The sequence below is a fragment of the Dipodomys merriami genome, unplaced genomic scaffold (assembly GCF_024711535.1).
Source record: "Dipodomys merriami isolate MVZ:Mamm:240054 unplaced genomic scaffold, mDipMer1.0.p SCAF_4, whole genome shotgun sequence".
Classification (NCBI taxonomy): Eukaryota; Metazoa; Chordata; class Mammalia; order Rodentia; family Heteromyidae; genus Dipodomys; species Dipodomys merriami.
In genome coordinates, this window is record NW_027205603.1 from 43,066,224 (window position 1) to 43,091,236 (window position 25,013).

Consider the following 25,013-nt stretch of genomic DNA (forward strand, 5'->3'; position numbering starts at 1 on the left):
TACATATGACATTGTCTTAAATTTTATTGTTATAAAGGTGATGTACAGAGGGTTATTGTTATATAAGCCAGGTAATGAGTGCATTTCTTTTTGGACATTGTCACCTCTTCTCTCGCTCTCTCCCAGGTTTTCTCTCCCATTTCCCCCTCCCCACAAGTCATGTAGTTCATTTTCAACATGGTGTCCAGTGAGTACCATCACTATACTTGTTCACTTGTTCTGTGCCTTTCCTTCTGGCATTGTCTTTAAGTATATCTAGGCTTATTTTCAGAGCTCCACATTCTATATTCTCTGTAAATAATTTATAGGTAAGGAAAGATATCATGTTCTTAAATCAAACTGAGCCAGACTTTCATTAATCTGAAACTAAAGTACTGATCTCCATTTCTTGTCAGGATCCATGTTGCTAACTGTAGAAAGAAAATAAGGTAAAAACAAAAGGTAAGTCAATCAGCAGATTTTTATTGTCTTTGATTAGAAAAATCATACATTTAAAAAATATTTTTTTGACTTAATAAAGGTTCTTTTTTATTAGAAAAGCTGAGGCTTCTATACAAAATTCAAGCTTTGAAGAACGTTTTGATTTTAAGGACTAAACTTTCATAAAGATTGCTGATTTTGACCAATTAATTTCATGCTAGTAAATTACAAGAATGACTACTTTAGTGTATTGACTTCACTAACTTTACTAGCACTTACATAAAACCTACGCTTATTTCCACATCTTCACATGTAAGATTCTTCCTTGTGATACACACCTCTGGCTGGCATTATGGCGGTGCACCCTAGAACCCTACAGGATGTTCTAATTACTGTGGGAGCTTTTGGTTTCAACTTGTGGCCAATTAGCTTGGTGCTGCCAACCATTCTAGAGCCTGTCTCTCTAACCAAACATGATATGACATTCAATAGTGAACTCTGATGGGTACCATTTTTCCAAATAGGAGAGTAGTAAGTGTACAAAAACATTTTACATGTTAATAAGTGAAACAATTCAAATTTGGAAGTTCACTTACATATTTTTCCATCTTTTTCTAGTTTTTTCAAATGAAGCAAGAGATTCTGTTCAGCCATTTTATGTAAATTCTCAGGAATATTCTAAAAGAATAATAAAGGTAAAAGACAAACATTTTTATTTTCATTCTTTTTAAAGAACACTTAATTTTTGAAAGCATTAAGGGAAAACAAAATATATACAAAATATAAAAGTTTAACTTAAACACATTTTTAAATAGTAACAAAGTAAAAGATTTTACCTTGTACATGGTTTTACTGTAAGACACTATATTCTTACAGATAAAATAGACTAAGTGCCACAAAAAATGACACTAATAAATTCCTAGTGTTCAACATCATGGCACACAGGATATAATTAATATATACAGATGAAGTAATAAATGTATAAATATTCAGGTTACACGATAATGTCGTTATACAAGGCATGGTTTCCTTTACTTTTACTAAAATAATGAAGTACTGATAACTTTTATCTGGGTAAGAAACATGGCAAATGTTTGTTTTATCCATTAAATTGGGATTACAGTCCTGATGCCAAGCTTGAATAAATCTACTTCCTTCATTTCTTAACTTCTTAAAAACCTTCTACCAAGATGTGCAAATTACCTCAGTCAGAATCCAATGTAGTGGGATGCTGGTGGCTTACTCCTGTAATTATAGCTACTGGAGGCTGAGATCTGGAGATTACAATATGAAGCCTGACCGGGTTGGCTCAAGATGGCTAATTTTGTTTTCTATGGACAATTTTTTGGGGGAAGAGGGATGTTATTGTTTAACTTTGGTATTCTATAAAGTGAAATTGCTGGTCTCAATTTTCAACAAGTAGCATTATTTATAAAAGCACCACTTATAAAATTCACAAACTGAGTCTGACAGGATATGGTAGGTTTATCATATAAGGAAGGTCTATTAAATAGATTGTTTGAATAGATCTGTGTACAAGTACAATAGACTATGTACAAGTAATGACAAATTACCTTGTATATAATTTTTACCATGTCCATCACTGTAAATGATTTTTCAAAGTTATCACGAAATAATGCGAGGATTTGCTCTTCTCGATTATTTCTGTGAGAAATATATTGTAGAATTTTAGCTTCAGCATCATGGATTACTGGGCCATGTCCTGAATTAAAATAATGATGAAATTACCTCAAACAAATAAAAATTTTAAGTAAACTCAAAGTTAATTCACTCTATTTAAAAATAATTCATAGAACAAGTGGTTAAGCATACAAATATTATTTGCTACAAGAGACATAAACATTTTATATAAAAATAAAATAAAAATTATATGTACATACAAAAAACCTTTATAATGATACAAAATGCATACAAAAAGACATGATAAAAACAGCAACTACAACATAACAATAGGTAATGTTTGTAAAATGTTATGTGGTGGGTGTTACTCACATGCTTAATGTACACTGTGTTTACAAGAGTCCCATGAAGTCAGTATGACTATTATCACCTTTTTTATACCACACTGAGGCACAGGTAGGGTAGATGATCTTCCCAAAGTCATACAGCTACATATGGATAACGCTTGGATTCTGACTAGCAATTTTTAAGCATTCTGTTTTCTCTTAACGACAATGGTCAAATTTTACTTAAAAAAGACTGAATGGTAGAAATGTGGAAAGCAGTTTTATGTAAGTGACTAAGATCCATTAAGAATTCACAAGACTGATGATGTCCACTGGTGGTTCATGCTTGTAATCTTAGCTACTACTTTGAAGTCAAGTGCAGATACTGTGAACCTGGTATCACTTGACATTGGATAATCATAGCTATTCATGATAGCAGAAAAGACCAATGCAGGGGCACTGGTAGCTCATGCCTGTAGCCCTAGCTACTCAGGAGGCTGAGATCTGAGGACTGAAGTTCAAAGCCAGCCTGGGCAGGAAAGTCTGTGAGATTCTTATCTCTAATTCATCATCAAAAAGCCAGAAGTGGAGCTGTGGCACAAGTGGTAAAGCACTTACCTTGAGCAAAATAGATTAGGGCAGTGCTCAGACCCTGAGTTCAAGCCCCAGGACTGGCACACAAAAATAAAATAATCTCACAAGATCCATAGTAGAACATTAAGAATCTTATATCTAGGCTACTAATTCAGAGATTTTTACAACTCAGGTTAAATTATATTGAAATTTACTTACATACAAATCAATATATTATAAAAGCCTAGAAAAGGTATGTTTCAAATATCTGAGAACGGGGATTGGGAATGTGGGAAAAAGGCAGAAGTGGTGCTATGGCTCTAGTGGTAAAGTGATAGCCTTGAACAAAAGCTCAGGGACAGTGTTCAGGCCGAGTTCAAGCCCCAGGACTGGTTAAACAACAACAACAACAACAATAAAAAACAAAGAAAAAAACACAAAAACCCAGAAAATAAAAAAACCCAGAAAACAACCAAATATCTAAGAATAAAATGACCTGATGCAGGATAACTTATTCTCACATAAAGAACACTGGGGCTGGGCTGGGAAGGTGGCTCAGTGGTAGTGAGCCTGCCTTGCATGCATGAGGCCCTGGGTTCAATTCCTTAGCACCACATAAGCAAAAAGAAAAAAGCCAGAGAAGAACACTGGGGGGCTGGGATGCAGCGAAATGGCAAAGTGCTTGCCTAGCAAGTGCAACATCCTAAGTGTGAGCCCTAGTACCTGAACAGAAAAGAAAAGAAAAAAAAGAAGAAACAGGAAAAAATAAAAGAACATTGGGCTTTGGTCAGATATAGATGATTAGCTATTAGCTAATTAATTAATAACTCTGTAAGGGAAGTTTGTGTATCTCTCCACATTTCTTCAGTTGTATGAGGATATCACTACCTGTTTCATTGGGGTTTTTGTAAGTGTAACAGATGGAAAAGCCTCCACAACCTACCTGTTGGGTAGCAGGCTTAATGCATGGTAGCTATGACTACAGAACATAATTTACATATAAACAACCTCTGTGCTAATAAAATGCCAGTCCACTGAATAAAACACTCTTAAGAATCTTCTGCAAGTAGCTTTTTTTTGTTTTGTTTTGTTTTTTGGGTCCGGTCGTGGGGCCTGAACTCTGGGCCTGGGCACTGTCCCTCAGCTCTTCAGCTTAAGGCTAATGCTCTACCACTTGAGCCACAGCGCCACTTCCGGCTTTTTTCTTTTTTTGCTTACGTGGTGCTGAGGAATCGAACCCAGGGCCTCATGTATGCTAGGCAAGCACTCTACCACTGAGCCACCTTCCCAGCCCTGCAAGCAGCTTTTTTTAAAAATATTTTTTTATTGTAAAGATACTGTACAGAGGGGTTACATCTACATGAGTAAGGTAATGAGCATCTAGCATTGTTACTCCCTTTGTTTTTCCCTTACCATCCCTCCCCTCCCCCTCCACAAGCTGTAAAGTTCGTTTTCAACATAGTGTCTTGTATATCTCATTGTTAAAATGGGTCACCCTGTATGCTTATTTCAGCATTTTGTTATTTCCCTTCCCCTCCCTAAATGAGAAAAATGTACATACAAGATGCAGGGCATCGGAATCAAATACAGAGAAAACAGGGGTTATACCACAGGAGGAAAACATACAAAAGAAACAAAAATAAATCACATAGTACATTAAAAACAACACAACAAAGATAAAACATCTTGTGTTCCTATCTTGGGGTTCATTTTACTTAGCATCATCTTATATGGTCATATGTACAGTTTTTGACCTTTTCTGCTTGTCTGATAAGATTATCCTAGACTTATACTAGTTATCACAAATAAGGGAAACCATGGAACCTATGTTTCTTTGGGTCTGGGTTACTTCACTAAATCTGATTTTTTCCAAGTCTTTCCATTTCCTAACAAATGGGACGGTGCCATTCTTTCTGATGGAGGCATAGAATTTCATTATATATATACACACTACATTTTCTTGATCTATTCATCTACTGAGGGGCAGCTCGGTTGGTTCCATATCTTAGCTATGGTGAATAATGCTGCAATAAACATAGTTGTGCTGGTAGCTTTAGTATGGCCTTGTTTCACTACCAAACTCTTTCTATGAAGCCATCATAACTCTCATCCCCAAACCAGGTGGGACTCATCAAAGAAAGAGAACTATAGACCCATTTCTTTGATGAACATTGATGCAAAACTTCTCAACAAAAATTTGGCCAATCAATTTCAACAACTCATCAAAAAAATCATACACTATGATCAAACAGGATTCATTTCTGGGATGCAAAGATAGTTCAATATAAGTAAATCAATCAATATAATTCATCACATCAACAAGAGCAAGGATAAGAACCACATGATTATCTCAATAGATGCAGAAAAAGCATTTGACAAGATCCAACACTCCTTTATGATGAAAGCTCTGGAGAAACCAGGAATCCATGGAACATTCCTCAATATAATAAAGGCTGTGTATGACAAACCTACAGCCAGTATTATACTTAATGGTGAAATGCCAAACCATTTCCTCTACAAATTCAATCCAATACCTATCAATATCCTAACCTCATTCTTCAATGAAATAGAAGCAGCAATCCAAAAATTTATATGGAACAATAAAAGACCCCAAATAGCAAAACCCATCCTTAACAGAAAGAACAGTGCTGGAGGAATATCAATACCAAATTTCAAACTCTACTACAAAGCCATAGTAATCAAAACAGCTTGATACTGGCACAAGAACAGACCTAAGGACCAATGGAATAGAACTGAAAACCCAGAAATGAACCCACAGACCTATAACTACCTAATCTTTGATAAGAGAGCTAAAAAAAATAGAATGGTGCTGGCAAAACTGGTTATAGAAAACTAAAATTGGTTGTAGAAAACTAAAGCTAGATCCTTATATATCACCCTGCACCGGAATCAACTCCATATGGATCAAAGACCTCAAAGTCAAAGCAGACACCTGGAAAACATTACAGGAAGGAATAGGAGAAACTCTAGGGCTCCTTGACACAGGCCATAATTTTCTTAATAAAGACCCAGAAACACAATAAATCAAAGAAAGATTGGACAAATGGGATTGCATGAAACTGCAGAGCTTCTGCATGGCAAAGGACATAGCTAGCAAGATCAATAGAAAGCCCACGGATTGGGAGAACATCTTCACTGGCTCTAGAACAGACAAAGGTCTCATATCTAAAATATACTTAGAACTCAAAAAATTAAATCCCCCAACAACAAATCCTTAAAGAAACAACAGCCCAATAAATAAGTGGGCTAAGACTTAGAGACTTCTCTGAAAAGGAAATAAGAATGGCCAATAGACACATGAAGAAATGCTCAACCTCCCTAGCCATAAAAGGAATGCAAATGAAAGCAACATTGAGATTCCATCTCACTCCAATTAGAATGGCTATAAACAAGAAGTCTAGTAACAACAGATGCTGGAGGGGATGTGGCCAAAAGGGAATATTGTTGGTGGGAGTGTAAACTTGTCCAACCACTTTGGAAAGCAGTATGGAGGTTCCTCAGAAGACTCCATATAGAGCTCCCATATGACCTAGCAATCCCACTTTTGGGCATTTATCCAAATAATCACATCCAAGCAGCTTCTTATTGGTCTAGCTTGAATGGGATTGTACCATGCATCTCTTCTCTTCTCTAAAACAGCTATGAACACATATGCCTTTATAGCTTGGTATTAATCTAAATGCTTAGCTCCACTGTGGGTTTCCTGTTCCTGAGCAGTCTGATTTCATGAGAGAATGTAAGTATACTGATCTGTACTGACAGATCTTTTCTTAGCTATTTGGTTAGAAGCAAGTTAGGTGGACTTAGAAAATCAAGTAATCTTGTTTCTTTTTCCTTCTGGGACTTCTCTCTGGGTACTTTTTTTTTTTTGTAGTTTGTAGGATGGAGGGGGAGTCATACTATACAGCAGTGCAATGATATCTGAGATACAAACAACAGGGTTCTTTTTCTGATGAATGGAAATAAATATACTGCTTTACAGTTGCTATGGAAACTACTGATATTTCAATATTGTTAAGAAACTAAAGTTTGGAGGTCAAATGTTGGCCAAGGTGACACAACTAAATTATGGTTCACAACAGAAATCAAGTTAGCCAAAATGACAGTAGCTTTTTTTCCCCTCCAGCCTCCCCACTCCCTCCACAAAACAAAGAAAAATGTTTTCTTATTTCAATGCAAGCTTATGTTTGTGTTTATTAGGTGTGTAGACATTGACAAGAACTCTCCTTAAGGTTATTATTAATGTAACTGGTGGTGGCCTTCTCTTTAATTGCAAAGAAGGGATGCTTCTCAAGTAAATGTAAATCAAAACTATATGAGCTTCTTCTATCTCATCCCACTCAGACTGGCTATGATCACGAATATAAACAGCAACAACAACAATAAAAACAACAAAGGCTGGTGAGGATGTATGTAGAACAAGGAACCTTTACATACTGTTGGTGGGAATATGAATTAGTCTGGAAACTATAGAAAACAATATAGAGGATCCTCAAGCAATAAAAACAGAACATTGTATAATCTAGCTATACCCACTCCTGGGTATAGACTTGGAGGGATCAAAGTCAGTATAATAATAAGATATACCTGCACATATATGTTTATTTTAGCAATATTCTCAACAGAAAAGATATGGAATCAGCCTAGTGATCAAAAGATAAATGTATAAAGAAGATATGTATGTGTGTATATATCTATCTATCTGAGCAAAAGCACCATTTATATATATATTATATGCATTTGCTCGGTTATAAAGAAGTACCAAATCATTATCATGTTAAGGAAAATGGATGGAATGGAAGATCACTATGTGAAGTGAAATAAGCTAGACTCAGAAAGACAAATATTTTGTATTTTTTCTCACATATGTAATCTACATTAAAAACAAAAAACAAACAAAAACCATCCTATCAAAGAGAAGGGTGACCAATAGGAAATGAATTTCCAATCTCACCTTCTTTTATCCCTTCCTCTCCCCACAACACTAGTGGGCAGAAGGGAAAGGTGAGGGGGATTGTAGGTAAATATGATCATAGCATTATATACATGTATGAATCTTTTATAAAATCTTTTATTTTGTATAGCTAATATACATCACTGAAAATATAAAAAGTATTATATATATATATATTTCTTCAAGGATGAATACAGAGACACAAACCAAAATGAACATTCATTTTTTGCCAGATTAAAACTTACCCACCTGGATATATAATAGCAGCTTTGATTTTCAATAACGCTTTTAGGGAGTTCATATAATCATAAAGGTCTTCAAATATAGTTGTTCCTTCCCCAAGGATGCAATCCCCAGAAAAGATAGCATTTTCCTCTTCCAAGTGTAGAGCCATGTGGTCATCAGTGTGGCCAGGTGTGTAGATAACTCTGGTTGAACAAAACCTCATATCATTAAACAACAAAATAACAAATAGACTCTTCATGGAGAGCAAATGCTGAAGAACAAATTATTCTCTGTCCTTATTTTTGGACAAGACATCGATAAATAATGCCAATGTGCTGCATAAGCAGCTCTTTTTTTTGTTGTGCCCACTGAACATTAGACTATTTTTTTCATTAAAGTATGTATCTTGCAAGTGCAAATTTAATGCTTTCTCACCTTTTCTTCTTACTTTATAAGCACAAGATAACACATTTGGAAAGTACTTAGAGATTAAAATCAGCAATCATTTCCATTACTCAGAGATAGTGCTCTACCATTTGAGACTTGCCTTAATCTGGCATTTTGCTGGTTATATGGATATGGAATCTGTGAATTTTTTCCCTCAGGAAGGCATTTAGCTGTGTGAGTTTTAGGTCTCAGTGTCCTGAGTAACTAGGATGACAGGCATGAGCTACTGACATCCAGCAAAGGGTGGAAAGTCTTAATCTGCAAAATTAGGTGTAGATAAGTGTAGTAAGTCAGTACTGTGATCCCCCAACTTTTAAGATAGAATACTCAATGAAGTACTTGCTACTGTCTGCATCTATCTATCCCATTCACTTGGCCTAGGACTGGATTGCTATAGAGGAAATGCATTATCAAGAATAGTTAAAATAACTGGCATAGTAGAAAAAACAGGGTATTGATTTGAAAGAACATTACCTCATTTTCCCTTTTTTATTCAACTGTTAATCTACTTGCTGCTTTATAGATATTTACTACTTAATAGGATAAATATTCAGCACCTTCAATATGCCAGAAACTGAGGATTTAAAGATACATTGGCATCAGCCTGTGCTGGAGAACAGCTAGCTAGTTATCAAATCTATATTCTCTTTCCTGGACATGGTACAAAATAGTATTTTCTAGGTTTCCTACAGCTACAGTGACCTGCAGTGTAACTGCTTAGTAACACCCACCATGCTCTTTTCTACTTACTGGACTGACTGAGGTGTGCATGGCAACCCTGAGTGTGTGGAATCATAAGATGGAAGGGACCCAAGTCTCTAGCCTATCTGACAGCCACTGCCTAATCAGGAACCTTTTGTGGACTTTATGTGAATTGCAATACACTGTTAAGCCATTACCTATTTGCAAATTGGTTTGCTATGGCAACAAATATTAGCTATGACTATGAATTTAAGGAGCTGATTACTTTTGAATGATGTATCTACCCACACATATACAAACTATAATACAATTTAATAAGTGCTTTAATGAATTAACATAAATTACATGAAAGCTGGAGCAGTTAATTCAGCCCAGAAAGATTTTTTTTTTTGGGTCCGGTTGTGGGTCCTGAACTCTGGGCCTGGGCGCTGTCCCTCAGCTCTTCAGCTCAAGGCTAGTGTTCTACCACTTGAACCACAGCGCCACTTCCAGCTTTTTTCTTTTTGCTTATGTGGTGCTGAGGAATCGAACCCAGGGCCTCAGGCATGCAAGGCAAGCGCTCTACCACTGAGCCACCTTCCCAGCCCCCCAGAAAGATTTCTTGATGTCAGTAACATGTAAAATGTGTGTATGAAGAATAAGAAAAGAATAAGAGAAGTGTCTACCTGGTAAAGGGGAAGATTTGAACCCACGAGCTAGGTCTAGGATTATTTGCATATAGCCAATTGTGTCTGTGAGGGAGTGGTGCCAGTTAAGACCAAAAACAAGGGCTGGGACCACAATGTAGCACAATCATGAATCGTGAGAATAAGCATGATGTAGGCAGTAAGCTCATGAAAGTTTTCAAGTAGTAATGTGTATGGGGGTAAACTGGGAAGCAGGGAGCCTGGAGGCAGGAAGGCAAAGTAGTAACTAATAGCGGTGAGTGTGAAGAGGGGACAGCACTAACACATATATCAGAAGCAAAAACTAACCTGATTAGGGATATGTGTGTGTGTGTGCATGTGTGTGTGTGTGTACATGTCTGTGTGCAGGGATAGTAAAGGTGAAGAACAGTTAAAGGTGAAGGGTAATCCTGAAATGTCTTTCTTAGAAGAATAAGTACAGTCCTAAGCACAGAGCAAAGGAGGTATTCTGGGATCAGAAAGTATGTATAGATGACTACTGTATGCAATTTAGCTTTGAAATTACCGAGTTTGAAGTACCTGTCTGAACTCTGCTCGGGGTCAGAGGGGTATGAGTCTGGCCTAGTAGTATTTATTCTAAGAATGAGTCATCTTTCAAAGTGAGAACAAGGGAAAGCCCTGAAATAAAATATAAGCAGGAAAAGTTAGTTTGTGTGTGTGTGTGTGTGTGCATGCATGTGCACTGTTATTGGGGCTTGAATTCAGGGCCGTGTACTCTCACTTAGCTAGCTATTTTCATTCAAGGATGGCACTCTACCATTTGAGCCATGCTTCCACTTCTGGTTTTTTTTTGCTAGTTGAAGATAAGAATTTCTCAGGTTTTCCTGGGCTGGCTTTGAACTGGGATCTTCAGATTGCAGTCTCTTGAGTAGATAGGATTATAGGTGTGAGCTACTGGTATCCAGTGGAAATGCTAAGTTTTTAAAATTTAAATTTTACTTATGTAAAAAGAAATCGTAGGCTTCAGGGACTAGATGCTGGGCTCAAGTGGGAGAAAGCCAGTCATGAGCAAGAGAGTTGAGCAAGGGGAGAATGTGGAAACGGGTGACACTGATCAACATACATTATATTCATAAACTGCTTTGAATGGTAACTCCTTTGTATAACTGCTTAAAGATAGTAAAAAAAAAATTTAAAAAAAGAGAGAGCTAGCGAAGCAAGTTGAGGTTGAATTCAAACCCTAGTACAAAAATACAGAATTCAAAGAATAAAAAAGGGGATATAGAAATGAAAAAAAGTCTTCCCTTTTTTGGTTTCTTAAGCAACTAATTTTCTCTCCCCAGAGTACTCAATGTTATCAGATTTCTGTTGTATCTTTCCTAAAGTATTTGCATGTAGGAAAATATGCCTCAGTTTGCTTTTCTTGCTTCTTTATGACATATGCTCATCATTCCTTAAGAAGATTAACTTACTTTAGAGTGGCTCCCTCAGTCTTAATCACATCTCCATCCTTCAGATAAACATATTGTTGCTCTCCATTTCCTATAATTTCTTCTTTCTGAGGGTTCCGTGGAAGTTTTTTGATGCAATAGGTAGTGTCTAGTCACACAATATGTAAAGATATGTAAGATACACTGTCAATGAGTCAACCTTTAAAGAGATCAGTTTACAAATAGGTGATTTTTATTAATGACAGCATAAAATATTAACATTAAGATAATAGAAAAATGGGTTAATTATAACAGTTTATCTCTGGAATGTATTTTTTTAAACATTTCAACAAAGCTTTTTTTTTTTTTTTTGGGGGGGGGTCCGGTCGTGGGGCCTGAACTCTGGGCCTGGGCGTTGTCCCTCAGCTCTTCAGCTCAAGGCTAGCACTCTACCACTTGAGCCATAGCACCACTTCCGGCTTTTTTCTTTTTGCTTATGTGGTACTGAGAAATCAAACCCAGGGCCTCATGCATGTAAGGCAAGCACTCTACCACTGAGCCACCTTCCCAGCCCCTCAACAAAGCTTTTTTCCTCCCATTTCCTTTATTTTCAATAACGCTTTTTTAATTTGAATTAATTTTTGAAAATTCTCCCAAGATCCTCTAGGTCTACATAAGTCTTTATGACTTTTTTTTTTGTCGGTCATGGGGCCTGAACTCTGGGCCTGGGCACTGTCCCTCAGCAGTTCAGCCCAAGGCTAGCACTCTTAACACTCAAGCCATAGCACCACTTGTGGCTTTTTCTTCTTATGTGGTGTTAAGGAATTGAATCCAGGGCCTCACGCATGCAAGGCAAGCACTCTACCACTGAACCACTTTCCAAGCCTCTTTGTGACTTTTAAAATCATTTATTTATTTATTTGGGTCCGATCGTGGGGCCTGAACTCTGGGCCTGGGTGCTGTCCCTTAGCTCTTCAGCTCAAGGCCAGCATGCTACCACTTGAGCCATAGTACCACTTCCGGCTTTTTTCCCCCAGCTTATGTGGTGCTGAGGAATCGAACCCAGGGTCTCATGCAAGCACTCTAACACTGAGCCACCGTCTTAGCCCTTAAATCATTTATATTTGTATAAATTTCTGAAAGCAGTTTTTAATTATCTCAGTGAGCTTTGATATCAGGATGGGTATTGAAGAGGCAGTTATTTGAACTGGATACTTCTTTCTAACTAGAAACCTGCCTATCAAAAAATCATGACGGTAGTTAATGAAGTTAGCATACAGCTTGCTGTGAGTGTTGAATAGGAGGTCCAAACCTGAAAATGAGATGTTAGACCTTGAAATACATTTAACAAACACTACTCCTCACAGAAATGAAGAGAATCCATTACCTAACCAATCAACAACTTAGTTGGTTATCCAACCAACATAATATGTACAAAGAATACATAAATTTAAAAACTGCCATAATTGAGGAAATGAAACTTACATATGGGGAACAGATGCTACACTCAGTACTATTTCCAAAACACTAAAAGAACAATTCAGCTAATAAAAGAAACAATTCAGAAAAAGGAGAAACAGTAAAGGATTCAGAAATGGGAGAAACTGAGGTGTGATTTATAGGATAAGCAGGATGGTAAGGGTATAGAGAAAGTCCATGGGAAGAACAGCTTGCTAAAAGTGTGACATCAATGTTCCCAACTTGTCTAATGTAAAATACTATTGGATAGGCCAGATGAGTTCAGGTCATGGAGGCCTTAAATTGGAGTTTATACATTGCTGTTGTATCCATTAGATACATTTAAAAAGGAAATTTATTTAATATTTTTATTTTACTTTTCAGTATTTTAAAATAGCTGTACAAAGGGGTTTCAAATTATGGGTAGGATGCATTACCCACTTTTAAATAAGGTAGTGAGAGGGTGTTAACAGGTTCAGTATGGCAACTGTAAGTAGGGACAGTAAAGCTGGAGGATCAGACAGAACCAGGAGGTGGCAACTATAATAACTCAACTGAAGATAATGAACACAGTGACAGCACTAGAAACATGAAGGGAGAATAAAAAAGACACCCCAAATTAGAACTGACAAGGAAGGCATAGGGATCAGCCTAACACAATAAAGAAGATAATAAACATTGAAATATAAACATAAAATAGCAAACAGAACTTTCCAACCTCAAACTCTTTTATTTTGTATCTTGGAGATTGAAGGAAAAAAAAAGTTTCTTTGGGAACTAACATTACATAACAGATTAAGATGGTGAAACTCTAATGCTTTTAATCAAAATAATATTTTTAAGGCCTATCATTCCAGCACATGGGAGGCAGGTGAAGGAAGATCATTAGTTGCAGGCCAGCTTGGGGCTTTGTAAGGAGACCCTTCCCCACAAAAACAAAACCCAAAGCAATCACCATTATCTCAGAATTATGCAACTATGTCACACTCTAACTTTGTGTCCGTTTTCAAAATTATATGTAAACAAAAATAAAACAGCCTATTCATAAGACACTCTAGAGGAAGTCCACAGTACAACTGTGCCTTTTTATCTGTACAACAGTAGGCTTCTACTAGGATCAAGAATTGTACAACTATCACTGCTATCTAATTTGTAAGGTCCCCCAAAGAAATCCTGAGCCCTGTGGTAACTACTTCCTATTCCTTCCTTCCTAGCTTCTGGCAATCATTTTATTTTCTGTCTGTTATAATTATCTTAATAGGAACAAACCTAGGCTATCTAATTGATGGCCTGTAACATTATTGGTAATATGCTAATCATTTAAGCTGATACCAATGTGATATTTGTTTGTGAGTAATAATTTCTAGTTAAAAATACATCTTACACTGGGCAATAGTGGCTTATGCCCACAAACCTAGCTGTTCAAGAGGCTGAGATCTGACTATCGTAGTTCAAAGCCAGCTGGGGCAGGAAGGTCCATGAGACTCTTGTTTCCAACTAAGTACTGAAAAAGCCAGAAGTGGACCTTTGGCTTAAGTGGCTCAAACCTTGGGCAAGAAAGCTCTGAGTTCAAGTCTTAGGACTGGTGCACACACATACACAAAATCTTAATTGAATAGCATAAATGTGGATATTTGATTCCTTTGATTCAGATGTGAAATATGTGGCAGAGACCCAACTTCAGTTGCAAAAATGATACTTAATTATCAGAGATAATTGTAATATATATATTTATAATATTTGTAAAATATGTTTTACAAGTTTTATTCAGAACCAAACCAAAGCAGAATATGCAAGCAGACCAGGACTTTATACTTATCACACAGTAAAATTCCATCTCCCTGTAATTCACTGTGAGTTCCAAATATCTGATTGTGCTTGAAAGTTCTGTAATGAAGGTGCTTCACATTGACTGTCACTTATAGGTGGCATTTACATATCTGGTGTGGCTTATAAGAAAAATAAAGGTAGTTGGCACTGCAGAGTACTTAAAAGAGTTATGCTCTACCAACCATTAAAACTATAAAAGAATATGAAGCAAAATAACAGTAAAGAAAATGGGCAAAAATGCTGATTAAGAATTTAAAAAATTAAAAAAAGAGTTAATCAATTGTAGTTCCCAGCTTTGAATTCAGGATTTTGACTTGCTAGACAGATATTGTATTACTGAGCCCCATTCCCTTTGTGCTTTGTTATTTTTTGGTCTGGGGCTGCTGGCCTCAGACCAAAATCCTTTTATCTATGGCCTCCCACATGGCTGAGATTACAGCTGAGCCACCATTCCCATTCTAGGACTTAGAAAATGAAGAAATAACAACTTTTGAAGAAAGATACTTCTGCACAATTTCAATGCTAAACCATCCAAGGTCTTCAAGTAACTTGTCTAGCTCCAACATTTCAGAAAGAATACCTCTTCTCAAGACAAGCATAACTTAGTTTCCATAAGAAGCAGTGTAAGATTTCTCCAGTGTTTTCTTTAAATCAATTGACTATATAATGTGTTATACAAATATTTATTACTCTGTATTAATCCAACACTATTTTAACTTAAAGGAAATGGGTCAATGTCTGTTAACAGATGACGGGACAAATAAGTTATGGTAATACTTGGCAATGAAAAGGAACAAAATGATTGATACCTGGAAGATGGGCGCATTTCAAATTGATGACAAAAGAAAGCAGAAAAAGAGCGTGATTATGTATTCTTCTACTATGTGTGGCTTTACAATAGGCAAAGGTTATCATACAATGAAAGACTGAAGATCAGTGGTTGAGAGGCTAGATATGAGAGGGGTAGGTGTTCTATGGCTGTGTAGGTACTTACATTTGTTAAAAGGCACCAATTTCTACTTAAAATAGACACGCTATAGGTATGTAAATTAAAGCTCAGTGAAGCTGATTTATTTAAGAAAAAAGTGAACCATAAATATTTAAATTTTCAAAACTGACTTATGTGTCAAAAGAGAGTTGACCGAAGTGACAAAACCAATTAAAGAATCCTTGGAGTAGTTTAATTTAGTGTAGTTGTTTGAAATTTAGTATATATTGATTAGAGTGGGAAAAGTCGGGCTGAGAGATTATGAGTTCCTTTGGCAAACACTTCCCTCGTATAAGGAAAGCTTCACAAGAGCCGTCTTTTTGTTAACTAATAAATCTTTTGTGCCAAGAACAATATTTGACATATAGTAGTCATCTTAATGAATGAATGAACCTAAGTGTATGAAGGTGGATTAAAGAAACTTTTCATTTTCTCTTTTGTCAAAATTGAAGATAGCACTCAAAGCTTACTAATTTCCAAAAGTACCACTTGAATAAAAGCTATTTAGTAATAGTTTACTTAAATTAGTAATAGTTTATGGTTTGCTTAAATTATAAATCATTTCCCAAACATAGCTTTCCCCAATGAGCTTAAAGCTTTCTGATTACCATTATAGACGTCTTTACAAATATCTTCTATGCCTCCAGAATGATCCTTATGCCAATGAGTCACTAGGATCTCCTGGATTGCTGTGTTAAATTCAGCCAGAGCTTTCTTTAAACAGCTGATATATTCTGGAATTGAGGGTTCTCCAGTGTCAATGAGGATTCTCCTGAAAATTAAATGGAAGATAATCCCAATTGAAACAGAGTTAATATTAGTACATTCAAGAAACCATATAAAGTGTTGAAATTCAAGAAACCATAGGAAGTGTTGCTTTTAACATGATTGGTAACTAGTTATATTTGACTTTATCTTAACTAAAATAATCTCACTTCAAGAAAGTTATTTGAGACAAGTAACAGCTAAATATAAATCTGCATAAAAATAACAACAGTAACCTTGAATACCTGAGAGAGCTAACAACCATGACACTATTCTAATTGTATTCTTCATGACAACAGGTAGGCATTAAGGTAGGCATTTCATTATTATAATTACAAGTAATTTGTCCAATGTTACTTCACAAATAAATAGCAGAATCAGGTATTCTGATGTCAGAATTATATTCTTATCTACTTCTAGATCCTTTACAAATTCTTCAAATATATGAAACAAAGATATGAAACAATTTGATTCAATAGCATCCCTAATGAAACTTAATTTTTGGCATTAGTTACCTAATCGAACACTGAAGTTTTATATTTGTGCCCTTATACATCAAAAGGTGGAGGGGCCAGGCTCCAGTGGCTCACGTCTGTAATCCTAGCTACTCAGGAGGCTGAGATCTGAGGATTGAGGTTCAAAGCCAGTTCAAAGCCAGCCCAGACAGGAAAGTCTGTGACACCTCTTTATCTTCAATTAACCACCAGAAAAATCAGAAGTGTCACTGTGGCTCAAGTGGTAGAGTGCTCGCCTTGAGCTGAAGAGCTCAGGGACAGCAGCCAGGCCTAGAGTTCAAGACCCATGATCAACAAAAAAAACCAAAAAACAAAAAAAACCCCCAACACACAAAAAAAACCAAACAACAAAACAACAAAAAACCCAAAACGGTGGGGGGAAATGTGGGGTATCAATGAGTTTTAGCCGTTTAGTTTTTTAATTAGATAAAATATTATATATATATATATATATATATATATATGAGCCATCCTTATGATTTTCTTTATGAGCCAGTATTTCTGTTTTCCTGAACAAAAGAAATCAATGGTATTTTCCTCAAGAACCAACTCATGAGATTATTTCATGATGTTTCAGAGTAATACCTCATTAATTTAGGCTAAGATTAGACTTGAAGTATGAATCATTTATCATTCAATCATTAATAACTATGTATAGAATATTATGTGCCTTTATTTTTGAAAGCACAACAAATAACCTGCTTTCCAGTGAAAGGTGGAAAGGGGGAACAAAACAATGAAAGTAACAAAAGGCATTTTTCAGAGCATTAAAATAGAGTACACAGACAGGAAGTAACTGGATGGCTATTCTATAGTAGATGTAATTGTTTCCCTGAAACCCACAGTTAATTAGAACAAACTGCCTTGTTACAGTTAGATCGGAGCAAGCAGTTCTGGTCTGCTACTATACAATAGAGGGACTATAGATGACAGTAATATACTACACAGTTAAAAAAGCTAGAAACTGTGGAGCTGTGGGTCAAATTGGTAGAGTGCTAGCCCTGAGCAAAAGAGCTCAGGAACAGTGCCCAGGACCTGAGTTCAAGCCCCATGACCAACAAAATAAAATAAAAGAGCTAGATTTTGAAAGTTTTCATCACAAAGAAGTGATCAGAGCTTTGATCTGATTTGAACATTATGTAATATAACATGTATTAAACTATAACATGGGGTTCTATTTATATGTACATTTTATGTTTTTATGAATCACAGTAAAAAAATTAACTGGCCTCTCTCTGGGGATGAAGATGGTAACCTTATGGCTAGATGGTCTCTCTTTATATCTTAAGCTTTGTATAGAAGTAAATGGATAGAGAGAGACTCGACAAATGGGACTACCTTAAAATAAAAAACTTCTGCACAGCTAAATCTATCGCAACCAAGCTAGAAAGACAACCAACTAATTGGGAAAAAATATTTACCAGCAATATATCAGACAAGGGGTTAACATCCTGTATATACAGGGAACTCAAGAAACTAATCCCTCCCAAACCTAACAAACCAATTACTAAATGGGCAAGGGAACTAAAAAAGGACTTCTCAAATGAAGAAATAAAAATGGCAAAGAAACATATGAGGAAATGTTCATCATCCCTGGTGGTGAAGGAAATGCAAATAAAGACAACCTTGAGATACCACCTTACCCCAGTCAGAATGTCCCACATCCACAAATCAGCCAATGGCAAATGCTGGAGGGGATGTGGAGAAAGAGGAACCCTATTACACTGCTGGTGGGAATGTACACTTATACAACCACTTTGGAAAGCAGTCTGGAGGGTCCTTAGAAAGCTAAAGATTGACCTCCCTTACAACCCAGTCATACCACTTCTAGGCCTCTACCCTGAACAACAGGAACCAATATACAAGGACACATGCAACTCCATGTTTATTGCAGCACTGTTCACAATAGCTAGGATATGGAAACAACCCAGATGTCCCACCACAGATGAATGGATCCAAAAATTATGGTATCTATACACAATGGAATATTATGCAGCCATTAGAAATGACAAAATAATGGCATTTGCAGGGAAATGGATGGAGCTAGAAGGAATCATGTTGAGCGAGGTAAGCCAAGAGCAAAGAGACAAACGGTACATGGTCTCCCTGATAAGTGGATGCTAAATCCAAAATGTTAGGTGATACGACAAAACTAACAGGACTTAAGAAACAAAGAACTCCCACTCATCTGGTCGAACCACTACTAAATATCCCATGCTGCTGATCACATGTATGGTGTATAACATGTGTACACTGTTATATGTTATAACTGTGATAGACAATTTGCTCCAGGAAAGTTAGAATGAACTTGTGACTTTAAATGAGCATCATTATTCCACAATACTGTGAAATTCGGGAAATTATGTAATTACTTAATCACAATCAAAAAAAAAAAAGAACCTCGGGGAAGGTAGGGAGGGAAAGGATGGTAGGGGGAAAACAATGGAGGGGGTAACAATGCTCAATAGGAAGTGTACTCATTACCTTACTCATGTAACTGTAACCCTCTGTATAGTATCTTTACAATAAAAAATAAAAATAAAAAAATAAAAAAAGAAAGTAAACTATCTTGAAACAGTAAATAGATAATTAAGGGAGCACTGTAAGGTCATGTTGAATAAAAATGTAAGGACTGCAATGGTTCAAAGAATATTTACAAGGCATAATCAATATGACTGGAAATGAAAAAGACAATGATTCTGAGGATGTGAGGTGGAATGTTTGGGGTGTTATCAGCAAAGACTATAAATACTAGGGTGAATTTGAACTAAGCTTGATTTGGGTCACAGGCATTTTTTTTTGCCGGTCATGGGGCCTGAAATCTGGGCCTAGGTTCTGTGCTTGTGTTCTTCAGATCAAGGCTAGTGCTCTACCACTTGAGCCACAGTGCCACTTCCGGCTTTTTCTGCTTATGTGATGCTGAGGAATTGAACCCAGGGCCTCATGCATGCAAGGCAAGCACTCTACCACTGAGCCATATTCCTAGCCCCTCACAGGGCATTTTGATAGCATTTCTAGCCATCTTCCTTTGCTTTTCCTGCACAGAAATTTATTGCATTGTAACATATTTCAATACATTTATTTATTTATTGGTCATCTTATATACTCTCTATCACTATATAAATGTGAGGCCCATAAGGGCAAGAATCTTAACTGTTTGATTCTAGGAATTTAGAGACTGCCATATTGCTTGGCCCTGTGTACATTTATTCACACTAAATTAGAAACATACAAAACATATACCTTGTAGCTCACAATCTTAGATTTTGACTGCCTCTAGTAATGTGTGATTATTTGGTGCTTATTTACCCCAAATTCTTGCTGCCCTTTAATCAACATCAGTCAGATTATTTTAGTTTTCTCATCCTTGAGAAGAATCCTTCTTTGTCTTGGATCAACTTCTCAATTTCTTTCATACCACAAAGCCCTCTTAGTATTTTTTAATTGTTGCTTTTCTCTCTTTCTTTGAAACAGATTTGAAATATCTGGCAATATAAACCTGAATTAAAATTTTTGTATGTTATTCAAAAGTCATGACAAAATTAGCAGGATACACAGTTTTGCTATAATCTAATAGCACAGAAAACAGATCTTTTAGAACACCTGTGCAGCCTGTTTGCAGATCAAAGTCTGAGTAATAGCAGACCTCTGGCAGGCACTAAATGTGGTTCCCAGGCTTGTTTAGATTTTCTGATCGTTCTGTCTTGGCTTAACAAAATTGGGATTGGCAAAGAAAGGACAATGCAACTGAAGATAACAGGACATTTACAAGTCCTAGAGTAAACAATCTACTCAGAGTAGGGATGTTGTAAAACCTGAAAAAAATGAATTTATAGCAAGTATGAAGAGTAGTAACAAGGTCCTTAGACAATATTTTGCATTCATATGGTGATTAAAACCCTTGGGAACATTTATAATTATATACTTTAATCTTCAAACCAATTCTAGGGAGATATTGGATAGAATAAGAAACTAGACTGGAAAGACTCAGTGACTCCTTACAGCCAGCAGGAGATAATGGCTGTAGAAAGGATGCTGCTTAAACACTTGGGAGTCATTCTACAAAAAAACTTCAAAAGCTTCAGTTCTATACTAGAAATGTTCTCTTTCTTCCTAATAAAGTTATTTCACATGTAATGTGAATAGTTATAGTGGATTATGTTCTGTCATCTTTACAAGCTTGGTTGACTTTATTCTTCATGGTCAGAGACAATATCCTCATGTCAGGAAGCCATTTACAAATGCTAGGTACACTCATGAAGGGTTCAAGAAAGGAATGTAAATGAATCAGTAAAGATTTATGGCTGATTTATTCACCCTAACTTTGTACTGGCACATAATAATAGTCTGTAACCCAGAGAAAAATTAGTGGGATCAACTTCTTTATAACTATTTTATATTGATTGCAATTACCTGGTATCTCTGTCAATTTGCTTTCATTGTTACACATCATTTCACATTTGGTGAGCATGTACAACCCAGTGTTGTATAGGTATTATGAGGAAAACAGAAGAATTAGATTGTATGTTTCAATACACTAGAATTTTCTTTTCTGATATGTTTTCGTTTAGATTTCATGTAACCCTCATTGTACAGTTACACAACATGAGAAATGACCATTTTGTTCAATCTCATACAAGCAAACGGAGTAGATTCTAATCTATGCACTGTAGGGTTTTAACTGTATTAGGACCATTTCCCTATTATAAGATATAATCTTAGCTCAGCAATTTTGATAGGAAAGGTTAAATTGAAGCTATTAGAGGTTCTTGAGGAAGTTGGGGCTATCATTTGTTAATTCCAATGCTTATTGGGTACCTACCTATTAAGTACATACGTATTCAAGTGCCATCTACACACTAGGGAATCATTAAGTGCTACTAATGCTTTTGTGAAATGCACTTGGCATCCATAGGCTGGCTGGTTAGAATGATATCAGACCAAGTAGTTATCTGGCAGTCCTATAATCATAATCATGAAAACTAAGAAAATATAAGCAAATACTGTACTATTGGTACAGTATAAGGCTTTGTATTAGGTGTTAGAGATGATTAATTCTTCATTTAATTTATGCTTTAACGGGACATATGTTTTATGTAATACATTAAGCTTCTCACACATGCATATCCCTTTTCTTATTGTTAAGTATGGAGTGATAGGTCAGTGTTTTCCATTGACCTACCAATCACAGAAGGATTCCATGAGGAAATGCCATTTCAAACGAGCTTTCAAGGACAAGTGAGGTTGGCCTTGAAGAAGCAAGAGATAGGTGGAAGAAAGAGAAGGAAGTATGCACAGAAGATCTGAGACAGCCTCAGCTGAGGCTTTACAGGTGGTCCTGGAGTGAGAATTCTGATGAGCCTGTGGAGGCAAGTAGGGGCCAGAATATGCAAAGCCTTTCAATTTTCATTTAAAAACACTACTTTGGCTGTGGGTCAGGGAACAAATTGAAAAGTAACAGAAGTGGATGCAAAGAAGACAGGGCTGGTCATTACAGAAGCCTATGCAAGAGTTGTTGACAGGGTGACAGTGGATAGGAAGAGATCTTCACAATGGCTTGGATGTGTACTAGGATATAAAGAATGTCTAGGAGGAAACTTAGGCATTTTCCTTGGTCCATGGACCAAGGGAATGATCCTGTTTACCAGAACAGGGACCACTGGAGGAGGGCAGGGAAGACTGTGAGTTCATTTTACGAAAAATTGTTTCAAGTGCTGTGAGTCATGTGAGAGATTTAAGAAAGCATCTGTAAGTCTGAAGGTCAAGTCTAGCTTTTGTCTAAATTGGAGCTGTAAATTTGGGAGTTAAGAATTAACAGCATTCAAGGAAGAAGACAAGAGGTAAGGAATACAGTATAAAAACAAGAGGTGTGGATTGCATTTTGAGGAACTCAAAGATCTCATGAAGATAAAAGAAATGAAGAGCAGGTAGAGAGCCAAGAGGATATCCTGATGCGGTGTTAGAAAGTCAAGGAGGGAACAAAACCTTGGATTTAGTGATTCAGAAGTCACTTGTGGCTTTAGATCTGTTTTTCAAAGTGGCTGCTATCTTGGAACATTTGACTTGGATCCAATTAATATTTTTTACTTAACTTTTACACTAGAGTAGCATTATCTGCCCACTGACTTATCCTAGTTTAACTATTCAGAGACACAGTTTAAATAGTGTGGTGATTCCAGTCCAAGTTCATGTGAATAATAACTTTAAGATGGGAGTTCATGAATCTGCTCTTCCTTCAATTAGTTTTAGGTCTTTTAGAGTCTCTTTTAGCACACTTTACTATGTTAAGAGAATCTAGCATTTAAAGATATAGTAGGTATATATTAGGTATATACAACATGGTCTTTATATACAAGCTGATGTCTTCATCTGGTTTTCAAACCAATTTCAAACAGATGGGCCATCTTAGGGTCATTTGAAATTTGTTTCAAGTTTGAAGAAAACTAGGTTATGTTGCACTTGAGATCCATACTGATGGGAGACTAGGATAATTTTTCATCTTTGGCTCTGAATTTGGCGTTAGTTTAAGATGACACACTGGAGAGCGTGGATTTACTGGCTGAGGGAGATCCGTTTCTAGCTATACTCCTAAGAAATGTGGGATTTCTTTTTGGCTTAATTCTCTTAACTTTCTACTGTCCAGAGGCAGCCAAAGGTTCTTGTACCCTGGCTGGTTCACAGTGGACTTAACTTTTTGCTTCCCTGACTTAACAACACTTCCAGTCCCTTCTATCTGCTGCTGCTGACATTCTATCGAAAGAAGGTTAACACAGCAGGGATTGTAAACGAAAATTCAGTAAGCTTGTCACAGGTCTAAGAAAAAGCAAAATCAGTTGTGGTCAGATCCTCTTTCCCCCCCTGGCTGCTCTTTTGGGTTTTACACTTAAAATGTTGGAACCAGGAAAAGCTCGCCCCCTGCTGCAGAGATAAAGAAATGGCCTAGGAGAAAAACGATCGGTTTTGTACGGGCGGGATGGGTTATTCGCGGGGCAACACACCAGTGAGTGGCGGGCCCGCGCAGGGAACGCGCTCTCCTCCTCTCGGTTCCAGACGATTCCACGGGAGCTCGGCCCCCAGGCACGCAGACACCACCCGGCGAAGCAGACTGGGCTGCAAGAGCAGGAGGTTTCCCCCTCTTTTTCTTGATTTCTCCTCGGTTGAGGAAGCCGAGGTGGTGTCGTCAGTCCCTGGGGCCCCGAGATGGCGGGCAGGCTGCGGGCCGGCCAGGCCGCGGCGCTCCCGCAGCCCACGCCCCGCCGCCCGGCTGCGGCGGCCGGCCGGCGCGGCCCGACTTCCGCGGTCCCGAGCAAGAGGTTAACGGGAAAGGGCGGGACGTTTACCTGGAGCCGGTCCCCACCAGGTAGGTGTTGGTGCCCTGCAGGGTCATGGGACCCGGGTTACAGCCCAGCACGCGCACCACCCGACTGGACAGCCGTTCGATGCGCTGCAGCGCGACAGCCATCTCCGCCTCAGCCGCCGGCCGCCCGACTGCGAGGGGCCGGCGAGCGCAACCCAGTGGCGGCGCGGGTGGGCGGGGACAGCGTCCACGTACTACCACGCGAGCCCGGAGGGCGGAGAACAATAGCGGAACGGGGGCGGGGCCAGAGGCCACGTGACGCAGAGGGCCCCCGCGGTGCGAACTTGGGCAGAAGGGGCGGGGCGAGAGTTCAAGCGAGGCCGCGGACAATGGGGGGGGCAGGACCTAGAGGCCGAGCCGGGGGCGGGGCCGTGGGTCACGCGAGGCTACAGGCATTCAGGAAGGCACCTGGAAGCTGGGGCAAGGGGCGGGGCCAGATGTCACGTGACCGCTGAGTGGGCGGTAATGCTTGGAAGAGTTTCCCTGGCCCGAGTTGTCCTGAAGGGAGCTGAGTGAGGAGTTGGTCTTGTCCTGATGCTGGGCGTCCTCACGGACGTTGTGCCCAGGCAACCTAGGGAATCCATCGTGTGATGGAACAAGAGGAAGGCCGGCCTGGGGTGTCTGCATACCACCCCCTCCTCCGGGAAGAGTTGCCTTAGGGTTTTAGGCAGTGGCAGTGTGTGCGTGTATGTTTATAATAATGGTTGTAAATCATGGTGGGTAGATTTTGCTAGA

General features: G+C 37.9%; 1 protein-coding gene across 1 annotated transcript; it reads right to left on the reverse strand.

Annotated features, from left to right (window-relative positions):
- On the reverse strand, positions 1–24,431 carry Lactb2 (lactamase beta 2). The gene is made up of 7 exons (XM_069990910.1): positions 24,262–24,431; positions 16,250–16,413; positions 11,408–11,534; positions 8,185–8,363; positions 1,995–2,143; positions 1,017–1,098; positions 1–410 (listed from the first exon to the last, which is right to left on the reverse strand). Exons 1-7 carry the CDS (start codon positions 24,381–24,383, stop codon positions 367–369), a joined length of 867 nt encoding a protein of 288 aa, XP_069847011.1. The 5' UTR covers positions 24,384–24,431; the 3' UTR covers positions 1–366.
- Positions 24,432–25,013: the final 582 nt, after the last annotated feature.

Bases quoted from the DNA above. Each gene is read 5' to 3' on its own strand.
- Lactb2 (XM_069990910.1), bottom strand. From the start codon at position 24,383: ATGGCTGTCGCGCTGCAGCGCATCGAACGGCTGTCCAGTCGGGTGGTG. The intron at 16,414-24,261 runs GTAAACGTCCCG...TTTAATTTTCAG, and splicing joins CTGGTGGGGACCGGCTCCAG to GAGAATCCTCATTGACACTG. The intron at 2,144-8,184 runs GTGGGTAAGTTT...ATTTTAATTCAG, and splicing joins AGCTGCTATTATATATCCAG to GACATGGCCCAGTAATCCAT.